The 11,608-nt window shown below is 44.6% G+C and overlaps 1 protein-coding gene across 1 annotated transcript; it reads right to left on the reverse strand.

Annotated features, from left to right (window-relative positions):
- Positions 1 to 1,861: 1,861 nt before the first annotated feature.
- Positions 1,862 to 11,201, reverse strand: podxl2 (podocalyxin-like 2). Its single transcript, XM_069531716.1, has 13 exons — positions 10,904 to 11,201; positions 6,928 to 7,235; positions 6,284 to 6,602; positions 5,954 to 6,063; positions 4,861 to 5,077; positions 4,402 to 4,569; positions 4,045 to 4,214; positions 3,786 to 3,860; positions 3,484 to 3,640; positions 3,220 to 3,281; positions 2,758 to 2,937; positions 2,491 to 2,652; positions 1,862 to 2,302 (listed from the first exon to the last, which is right to left on the reverse strand). The coding sequence occupies exons 1-13, from the start codon at positions 10,935 to 10,937 to the stop codon at positions 2,243 to 2,245; spliced, it is 2,022 nt and encodes a 673-aa protein (XP_069387817.1). The 5' UTR covers positions 10,938 to 11,201; the 3' UTR covers positions 1,862 to 2,242.
- Between the last annotated feature and the right edge of the window lie 407 nt (positions 11,202 to 11,608).

Here is an 11,608-nt window from a genome sequence, read left to right on the forward strand (position 1 = left end):
ACAAGGGGAACGCGTCCTGGCGGTCTGTTGTGCTTTCGGGAAATAGATAACAAATACTGCACGTTTAAGGAACTCAGGATGGATGATCCTGAGTTCTCGCTCTGTCCTGAACGCTCCATAAATCCTGCTCAGCTGACAAAATGTATTTACATCAGCGTAGTTTATAGTGAAGCCATATACATTAGTTACATCGAGAAAAGAGCAAAAACACGGGCAACATCTGAATTAAACGAGATTTAAATGTGACAGGGACGGAGACGGAGAACGAGTATGAGAAACACAACGTTTAACGAAGCTCCTGGCGATTGTCTGTCTCCATTCCAGTCAACTGAGCCTCTCACTGAAAACCACACAAAAGAAACCTCAGATTATTTCTGTCATTTTATGTGTGATGTTTTTTCACCAGTCAGAATTTTTATAAATGGTGCCGAGGACGAGTCAAGACCAGTGCATGTCCCATTTTCTTATTTCTCACAACTTAGCTGGGATTTAAATGTTGAGCAGTTAATCGGACTCAGGCCTGATCGCACTGACTCAAACATGATCGTAGTGACTCGATCAAGATTGTTCTGACTCTGACCTGATTGTATTGACTCGGATATCGTCACACTGACTTGGACAGTGACTCAGACATATTGCTTGTAATTCAGACGCGACTTGAGCGACCACAACTCGATTCACTCAACATGGTCACGCTGACTCGGACATTATTATATCTCATGATCACAAAGCTGAGACAGGTCGTTAACGACATTACCAAATCAACTGAAAGGTGCCACGGTGACTTGTTCATGATCTTAGTGTCTCAAAGCTACTTTTGGCAGCATGGACACGATCGTGACGCTCGATTACATGGTGACTCAGGTATGATCGCTGAGCCTCGGACATTATAACCATAGTAATACAGATGCGATCAAAGTGACGCGTTGATTTGGATTTGTTCTTGGTGACTCTGACTTTAACAATCAACACTAAAACACAGAAGACTTGGGGCTCGACTTGACTAACTTAACTAATTTCGACTTCAACTCTGTAACTCGCTTTATTCTCATGCTTTCGGCCTCTAAATGTTGCCCGTGTGTCGAAGCCTCAAGATTTACTGAGGAGCATAGAGAAGCCATTCCAGCCCTATTAAAGAAAAGCATCAGGCTAACGGCACGTAAGTATATTTAACACGAGTGGTTGCAGAGGGGACAGTAAACCTCCTCAGCAGTTACAACCATTCCTATAAGCAAAATAGAGATATTTGGATCACTTTGTGTTATACATTAAACATGATGCAGCATTGCAGCGATGATAGTCACTATTTCCAAAGAGGAATCGATAAAGTGCCAAAACCTTACTTTCAAAGTTGCTACAGGCTAAACTTCCTGTTCGGTGATTCGGAGGAGAAGCCGAGAGGAGTCACTGCCGTCAGCGGAGTTAGACGTTGAGGTGCAAAACTAAACGTACACCCCGACTGGATTCTTTTATGGTTTTGTTGTTGACATTAGGTTTATTCAAAATGAACAAAACCAATTTCCATTAAATCTTGTGCAGGGGCTTTAGGCTCATCGTAGGTTTTGGTTTGTACTCGGCTTCTTGTCATTGGTGACGTCTGGCAAACATCGTCATCTTAATATATAATTTCAGTTATTACATTATTTTCCGTACTTTCAGCCATTGTGACTTCTTTTGGATTTCTGCTGCCGGTCGGGATTTGTTTGTTTTCATGTGTCTCAGAAGAAACGATTAAACGTTGCTTCTTTACATTCAAGCGTTGAAGCTGGAGAAAGGTGCTTTAGTCTTTGATTTGTTATGTGTGAATCGTCTCATGCAGCCACATTGTTAAGAGCTGAAAACATAAGGCACATTAAACAGATTGATTATGTAATGGTGATATTTTCTAACATCAAGTTGGGATCTGAAGTCCGTCTTTAACAACCATTAGAAATGGTTTTTAGATTTTGTTTTCCCATGAATTCATGTATGTGATGTGAACCTCAGTGTCTAATCTCTGCGATGACGTCAGTGACTCCTGCTCCCGGACCACACATCTACCACTCAGGCTTTTTCGTCTTCCCATCAACCACTTCTCTCTTTTCTTTCTCCACCTCCTCTTCCTCCCTTCGCATCTTCTCTCCATCGAAGACATCCTGTTTTCTTCGCTGCCATCTTCCTATTCTTCTTCTCTCTGGGCTCCACTTGTCATCTATCAAAGATGCCCATCCGTCATAGCCTGTCTCCTCTTCCTCTTCCTCCATCAGAGATGTGTGTCCTGCTCCTCTTCCTCCTCCTCAGTCGCTGCTTGATTGACAAACACCTGAAATAAAAACCAGACAAGAGGCGTCATGCTGTTGCCGAGCAGAATGAAGTTTTCCCATGAGAACACTAAACCTTTTAAGCTTCTCCAAAGCACTGCCTTGTGTGCGAGAACATTATTCACTCATCCATCCATCTGTCCATCTTTTTGTCGTCCTCAAACATCCACTTAATCAGTCATCCCATTACCTGCCAGCGACTGCTGTCGTCCTTGCCTCTCTCGCCTCCCCCCGTCAGTCCGTTCGTACTCGGCTTCTTCTCCTGCATCTCAGGCTGGTTGTCGTTGGTCACGTCCAGCATGGGGTTGTCGTGGCAACCATTCTCCACAAAGTGAAGCTCCTCAGCGCGAAACTGCAAAGGTCAAAAAGCACCGAATACTTAGACACCCGGGGGATAATGAGCCCAGTGTTGCAGGACAGGCCTTGTATTTCTTGATGTGTCTATGTGTTCACCGACCGTCGTCTTGGTTGCAGGCAGCCGTCTTTGCCAGCAGATGTATATGAATCCAGATGTGATGATGACCATGCAGACGGAGCCGATGATGACCAGAACCACAAACAACTTCCCGTAGTCGCTGCGTGTCTGACTGGGCCGAGACACACAGCAGCTGGTGGCACTGTAGTTCTGGATTCCCACCTGAGGAGACAGTTGTACAGCAGTTGTTTTACAACTAATAAACCAGTTTGAAGCCTGATGATCTTTTGCTAAATATTTCTTATTTCAGATCAGCTTCCTACTAATATTCAGAAATGGAAACTAAAGAGCTCCGTCCTTTATTTAGGGCAGAAAAATCCCTGTGAGAAGATTTAAGCTCTAAAATCATATCCATAAATTAACAGGTAGGTATCACAGTGTGTTTCCTATGAGCAGAAACCTTATGATCGTCATCTATATGTGTGAAATGAGCTGTTATTGTACCTTACTCAGACTTTTCCTGATCTCCCCCAACATGTTCAGCACATCACTGGTGCCTATCACTCCTGAGAAACACAACACGTGTGCAACGATTAAAACAAACCTGTGCCTGCAAATACATTCAAGAATATCATTCTTTTTATTTGTCAAAGTCACAATCACAAAAAACATCTGTGCCGAAAGAAGCAGAAATTTGAAAAGAAGCAACAAAGGAATATAATATAATAATATATGTGTGTGTGTGTGTGTGTGTGTGTGTGTGTGTACCATGGCCAGATGCCACGTTCATCAGGAGCTGGTGTTGCTGGTGTGTGGGCTTGCTGAGGAATAGTACCCATGATCCCTGAGGGCTGTTCATCTTCCAAGCAAACACATGTTCAATGATTTTCAGCAACCGCACACCCTGGTCCACACGGAACTCCTCCTGCCACACACACACACACACACACACACACACACACACACACCACAGTCAGGGATTTTGTCCTTTCTTTTCATAAAGGACGGTCGGTCGAAGCCTCATTAATCTGTTGACATTTTAATTTCAATCAAAAACTCTTTGTACTTACACAGTTCAGGTTTTCCGTCATGTTGAGGACGACATACCCACGTCCAACCAGGTCCTTCCAGTCTATACACACCACCTGAAAGATTCAACAACAGCGGAGTGAACATCCTCTAATGCGGCACGGTGGGGCAGTGGTTAACCTCACAGGAAGCAGCTTCCTCCCACAGTCCAAACACAGGCAGACTGTACATTAGGTCGATTGGAGACTCTAAACTGATCTGGGTGTCTGTGACGGATGGATCCTCAACATGTGAACGTACCTGCTGTGCCTTCTCGGCGGCAGTCATCACCCCCCCGCCCTTGACCTCTGACCCCTGGGCCTCCAGGGGCGTGGTCTTGTCCAACAGATCCCAGTCCGGGTCGATTCTTGTTCCTTCTCCCTCCATCTTTTTCCCTCTCTCCTCGTCGGCTCCTCGGTCATTCAGTCTGTCTGCTCGAGCAGATATAATAATACTTCTTCAGATATTGAGATATTCAGAATATCCTTTTACGGTATAATCTTTTTGGCTCAGGCTCTGAGAAAAATGATTCAAGTAGAGAGTGTAGTTTAACTCTTACTACTTTAAGTATGAGGAACATTGTGAGGTTATGATACTTGTGTTTAAGATCCTTCCCACCTTTAATCCCCCGCTCTTCCTCCTCCAGCTCCTCTTCTTCCTCCACACTGGGCTGCAGAGGCTCTCTGCTGGGGGCCAGGCCGACCTCTGGTGCAGTGGGTTTCTGGGTAAATAGACCGGCGTGTTCTTCTTCCTCCTCCCGCTCGGTCTCCTCTTCCTCCGTCTCATCTGCAGACACAAACCAAAAAAACTAAACATTTCAGCAACTCTACAATTCTTTCTGACGTGCACGTAGGCTCCTCAGCATTCATGAATCTTCGGGGGTACTCTTGCTGGGCTAGCTGTTTCCCCCTGTTTCCAGTCTTTATGCTAAGCTAAGCTAATTTAGTCTACTAACATTGTAGGCCGAACCTTTCTAATCAGCAGTGGGTGCGTGTAAATAAACACATTTCAAAGACAGAAACAAGAAACAAAATCAAACTCGTCATCAAAAAATGTTTTTTTATAAATTCACTTTACCTTTTGTAAAACTTCCCAGCAGCCCGAAGTCAGTGCCAGTGTCCGTCTCAGGGGTGGAGGTTCCTGCAGCGTCTCCGCCTGCAGCAGCGGCTGCAGTGAAAGCGGATGTGGATGTTGTCGTCGTGGTGGTGATGGAGGAGTGACGGACTCCGTATCCACTGGACTGAACGTCTTCCTCCCCCTCGGCCTCCCACAGCTCTCTCTCTAAAGGACCCATCTGAGTGGAAGACATGTGCTCAACTTTATTTACAGTCTCTCGTACTTTATGACACAAGTTCAAACAACTGATTGTTGCATCCGATGCTCATTGATAAACGTCAGAAGTACTATCACTAATATTACTGGTAATAATATAAGATTAGTGATTTGAGTCAATCGTCTCCTGACTCGGACGATCGGGGCCAAAGAAACACTTTACTAATCTAATCCCATAATCACATGAAGCAGTTAAAGACTAATTCATTTATTCGGCGCAGGGTTCGTGGGTGAGTCGTGGATTACGTCAGATTTATTGTGATCCAGTTAAAGTTCAACTTCAGCAGAAGATTCCTCTGTTTTAAGTCGTCAGTGTTGTTTTTTCATGAATTAAAACCCGAGTAAATAAAGTCATAAATACGTTTTCTGAATTTTAAAAGTTACAAGTTGAAAACGGACTTTATTTTGCAGCCGAAAGGACAAAAACATTTTCTTTCAGTTTCATTCGTTTTTTGCGAACTCATATGTAACTTAAATATGTTTTCAGTTTGTCCGTCTCATTCCTGTGAACAAAATATCTCAAGAAGCCTTGAGGGAATTTCTTCCAACAAACTTTCAAAGGTCAAAGGTCACAGTGGCCTCACAGAACCTGATATCTTAAGTCTGACTTTTAGGAACTACCTCATGTTCTGACCAGTTGTCACTCAAACAAATAATAAAATAAAGGGTCAAAGGTCACAGTGATCATATATGAGGCTGGATGTGTATGTGACTACCCAGGGAGGTAATTCTACTTGTTTATAGACGATGCACTACTACTAAAATATACAGCCCTGACAAAACATATATACGGTTAAATATCAGTTTCGTTATCAAGTCATCTTCTCTCCGTCCTCACCTCCAGGACAGGGGACACTCGATGTTCCTGCAGCCCAGAATCATGCAGCTCAGCTGGGGAGGAGATGATGGGCTGCATGGAGCTGGAGGGGTGGAGGGATGGACTGTAGCCTGAGAGACACAAACACACGTCAGTAACATGTGTGTGTGTGTGTGTAAACACTTCTAACACACTTAACGAGCAGCACCGTCTGTTTTGGACACACGTCGTATCCCTCGGAGCAGAGGAGAGATATTTGCTGGATCTCAAAAAGGCATTAAAGATGAACAACAGCAGGTTTCCTCTAAACACGTGATTTAGTTCTGTAGGGAAAATGATTTCTATACTAACCAATCAGAGCATCCAGATCTGGGGTCAGGTGGCTCACGTCTGAAGCATCGCGCTCGTCCTCCCCTCCCTCGCCTCTGCCATCCCCCCTTCTCCTCTCTCTCTCCTCCCACTCGTCCTCTCCTCCTCCTCTTCTCTCTCGATCCTCTCCTCCCTCCTCTCCTCTGTCTCTGTCCTCCGTGTCCGTTACATAGAAGCCAGAGGCCTCCTGGGAGGCATCGCCAGCACCCGGCCCGCCAAAGAGCTCCGTGTCTGGGTCGGCGGCATCCGTGCGACCCCTGTAACCTCCTGCCTCCTGTGGAGCTGCCAAATGGACCATACGCTGAAAGAAGAGGGACAGATGGACAGCTCATGTATAAATATATAAATATCCTGAAAAACTCTCATCCAAATAAATGTTTTAAGCGTTTCCAATCAACGAAAGACTGACTTTCAGATCAGAGAGTATCTTTGTTCTGAAGCTCCAGTGGGATTATTTACTGTTTGTACAGGAACTTTATGTCTCTGAGTTTCTCTGAGTCTCATATTTATGAGACACACAAACCCAAACCTCAACTGAAAATCTTCAGCTTTCATCAGAGGCCAAATATTCGTGTCATGGCCGCTGTCGCCTTCAGCTCCGACAGTTTACCCCACATCCTCCTCACCTCCATCTCCTCTTCCACATCTTCATCCACAGTGGCCGGGGTCCTGGCTGCGTCCTGACCCCCAGAGGACGCTGGGTTTAACTGAGACGAGTTGGACTCCACCTGGGATCTGGATATTTCCTGAATCTCCGGCCAGCCCATGTCATGAACCAAGTGAGGCTGGGCTCGCACCAGCTCCTGGACCGAGTGGCGTTTGGTTCGGACCAGTTCCTGGACGAGGTGAGGCAGAGCGGGGCTTTCATCCTGTCTGAGCGGTAAGACCCGCTGGGACGAGGTCCGTCTGAAGCCGTCACAGCTGGACACCAGCGCTACAGGACACAGAAGACATCTGTCACACTGGAGACAGTCTTTGGTTTGAAAGAGGTGAAGTCAAAGAGTTAAAACAGAACGGACAACTCAGATATAATCTGAAATAAGTCATTTAATGTGTGATGAGGAAAATGAAAGCAGGACAATAACATGAAATATTAATATTAAGGCAGTAATGTTTGCTGACATTTAATTATTGGCTGGACCGGAAACATCTGATATTATTCACACCGTTAAACCTTCATTTCTTTCCTCAACATGAATTAATGGATGAACAAATGTGATTTAAAAACGCTATAAATTAAATTACACAGTGATTGTGTGTATTTTGTTTTGTGCTCTCTGAATAAAGAGCAGCAGCAGAAGAAACAGAGCGAAGATAAGAAACCTTAGTCGCCACTGATTTCATTTACTCTTTAAACTCTGACAGAGTCGAGCTCTTATCTCTGCCCTTGAACCGTCTCTGCTCTGAAAACTCCGTAATGTATTTAAATCTCATTCTTTCATTTGCTCCGTCATGCATTCACAGATTTGTTGTTACTGCAGTTTAGGAGGTCGGGACTTTCATCCACTGGAATAAGGCTCCGTTAATTATTGGTAAATGGTAAATGAGCCCTTGATGCTTCAGGTATAAGCAACAAGTGTTTTCAGGCTGGAGATAATCTTCTGTCTTATTTTGGTTGTTTGAATATAGATGCTCATGTTTGTTTGTTGTTTAGTAAGATTACAGAAAAACTACTGGTGGGATTCAAATGAAACTCGGTGGAATGATGGGACCTGAACCAAGAAATAACTCATTCAAGTTTGATGGTTTTACGAAATAAATGGTTGTTGGTTCACTAATAATTATCTATTTTTTGTTGTCACTTTCAATTATAAATATCAAGAAATCATTTATTCTTCTTGTTTCTGTTCCAGACGAAAGAAAACCTCGTTCAGATTCCTTCTCTAAAAACACTGATATCTAAAGATCTTTTATTTTTCATATTCTTGTTTATTCAATATTCTAATAAAAAATCCCACTCTGATATTCGATAGCACCATTTCCCATGAGCCACAGCAGCTAAAAGCCGGAGCCCGACAGGTCGTGGTCGGTTTGGAGGCAGGATGTCCTCCCATGATGCTCTCTGTCTGGTTCCACAGATGGCTGTCTGACCTCAGAGTCTGACTGAGCAGATTATGATATCATAGCCAACATGTCTGAAACACGTCTGAGACACGCTAAGCTGCCCCCCCCCCCCCCCCACACACACACACACAGATCCTCCAGCTCCTTCCTGCTGACGAAGAGATTTCCAGAAAAAAATCCAAGATGGCGCTGAACAAAATGTCAAACTGGAGGCCAACGGGTGACGTCCCGGTGGGTCGATGCTTGGAGCTGTCATGTCGTCCGTCTTTAAACACAGTCTACGACTTCTTCCCCCTGATTACCGAACATTTCTTGCTCTCACACCGATCTCACAGTTTCTTCCTCGTCATCTTTATCTCGGTGCCGGTTCGGAGGTTGTCTTGCTCCCCAGCTCCGCTCGCTCCATTTCCCCCCCCGTGGCTCCTCTGTGCGGAGCTGCTAACTCAGCGGTTCGGAGCCTCTGGCTGGACGGACGCCGGGAGATTTCCTCAAGTAATCACGCTGCAAAGTTTCCTTCGTAAACAAAAAATTCAAGGTCACTATTTATGTGCTTTTTCATCAACGTCGGAGACTTGATCTGTCTCTGCTGCAGACGTGACTGTGTCTCTTGGTAAATGACTCAAAATGAATAAACGATCATGTTTTTAAATCGTTGCTGATTTTTGTCTCGATCGTTTTTATCTGCGGACGTGATTGAATAAGAAAGTAAAGATGGAAACCGGATGACCCAGCTGTTTGGTGTCGCTGCCATCGGACACTGCACGACGTCATTTCTTGTGCTTGGTGGTCGCCACGATGAATTGCACATCGCGTGTCAATCCCTTTGTCCACTATGTGGTGCTAGAGAGCATGAACATGTCGACCAGGACGTGAACATTTCATGATTGTGACATGAGCTGCACCTTCTGTAGTCAGCAGGTGGCGCTGTGACTGGTACGTAGATGTGTTCAGGGGACTCTTGAAGTTTGGGCCTGAACTGTTTGAGCTATAAAAACTTCCTGTGTTCCTCAGAATCTGCAGAACTCGTGTTCATCATCTTCCCTGAAATTTCCATCAACGCTGTGAACGTCTCCAGTTTCTCGTCACAGTAAAATCTGTCGGTGGCTGCGTCTGTCGTCTGCAGCTTTTTTTCTGGGTGCAGCCTGTCAGCAGCGGAGGAGGCTCATTAAAGCCCCCTCTCTCAGATCAGCTTAAAGACCGAGACCCTCCCCCAAATCTGCTCATCCTCACCCTGTCGTCTCCTCCCTGTTCCCGTCGGGCCTCCACATTGGGGGAGTAGCCTCTTTTTTTACAGGGAGAATAACAATGTCTTCATTTCTCAAAGCAACAATAAGAAATGCATAAAAAAACAACATGAAAAGAAATACAAACTACAATGAGGTGAAATCAGGGAGTGCAGTGAGATAGAAGTACATTCTAAGCTTTGATTCAAAGGAAACCACTGACTCATTGAGCTCTTTCATTGATTATTTCTGAACCTCTGTCGCCCTCAGTCTTGAGCAGAGAATCTGGATCCTGTGCCAGAGGATCTCAAAGTGTGAGCAGGGTCGTGTGAGGATAAAAGATCTGAGATACACCGAGGAGTCCGAACACGAAGTGATTAAAAGACCCGTCGGAGCTTTTCTGAGACAAACTTTAAGAGGCTTTTTATCTTCTGAGTAAAACAGGATTTAAATCTCATAGTGCAGAATGTAAACTGTGGATTCAGTGAAGACTCATTGTCATTTCGCGAGTGTGACGTCGCTCAGAGAAAAATAACGACAACCAGACACAAAGGCTACAGCATCACAACTCTACATCGTTGATTCCAGCTTCTGTCATGTAAGGAGTTTAAATCATTTTAAATCATTTTAAATCATTGCACATTCAATAACTTCGGTATTTTGTGCTGTTGTTAAAAAACAAGGAATTTAAAGACTGAGTTTTGTGCAGTTTTCAAAGTATTTTTGCAGCTTAATGAAAAACAAATCATCAATAAATCAAAAGCTGCAGTTTCAATTATTGGAAACATCAGGACTGATGGCACAAGCAAAACCAAACATCAGACAGTGTCTGTGTGTGTGTGTGTGTGTGTGTGTGTGTCTGTGTGTGTGGGTGTGTGTGGGTGTGTCTGTGTGTGTGAGTGTGTGTGTGAGTGTGTGTGTGTGTGTCTCCCCCACAGTGCATCCACTTTGCAGAATTGATAAATATCAATAAAACACACAAACACAATAAAACACTCACACTCACTCTCTCACACACACACACACACACACACACACACACACACACACACACACAAAGAGATAAACACACAAACACAATAAAACACACACACACACACAAACACAATAAAAAAAAACACACACACACACACAGATAAACACACAAACACAATAAAACACACACACACACACACACACACAGATAAACACACAAACACAGTCACGTGGAGACAAACATGTGATGAGTTCAAAGTCTCCTCACACTTGTTCTCTAAATGATGAAGATGAATTGAATCTGAGCTCCTGATTGGATGAGATGAATATTCGGACTCACCGCTGATGAGTGTGATGAAGAGCAGGCCTGGCATGTCTGCTGCAGTGCTGCCTCCTCTTCCTCACCGGCTCTGGATGGACTCTGGATGGATGAAGGTCTGCGGGCTCACTCACTGTGTGTCCCCGGTGTGAAGCTGGAGGACAGACGGAGGGACACGGCTCAGCAGGATGTGATCTTCCTCCTCCTCCTCCTCCTCTTCCTCACCGGCTCTCTGGATGGATGGAGGTGTTCGGGGAGACGCGCTTGCTCGTGGCCGCTCTGTGTGCTCCGTGCTGCGGGTTCACTCAGCGTGAGTCTCCGGTGTGAGTCTGGAGGACAGAGCTGCAGGGTGTGATCTTCCTCCTCCTCCTCCTCCTCCTCTTCCTCCTCTGCTGCTGCAACGACGCTGAAATAACCCTGTGACAGCTGCTGGCTGCTGTTCACAAAACCGCCGCTAGATGGCGGCAGAGAGGACCCCTGCTGCGTTCAAGTGCTGCACGTAAACGACAGCTCCAAACTTAATACAAGAGATTTACCCAAGGAGAAGCCAGTCACGAGATATGACCAAATACTGCAGGACAATAATATTCACAATATAATTGCTGTAAATATAAATATATATATATATATATATATAGTTCATATATTCTATCAACCATCTTCCAAAATATATTTTTAGGAATAAAATGTTGAATCACACTGAATAATGATGGAAACTTCCTAAAA

This window comes from Paralichthys olivaceus, chromosome 2 (genome assembly GCF_024713975.1).
Source record: "Paralichthys olivaceus isolate ysfri-2021 chromosome 2, ASM2471397v2, whole genome shotgun sequence".
Taxonomy (NCBI): domain Eukaryota; kingdom Metazoa; phylum Chordata; class Actinopteri; order Pleuronectiformes; family Paralichthyidae; genus Paralichthys; species Paralichthys olivaceus.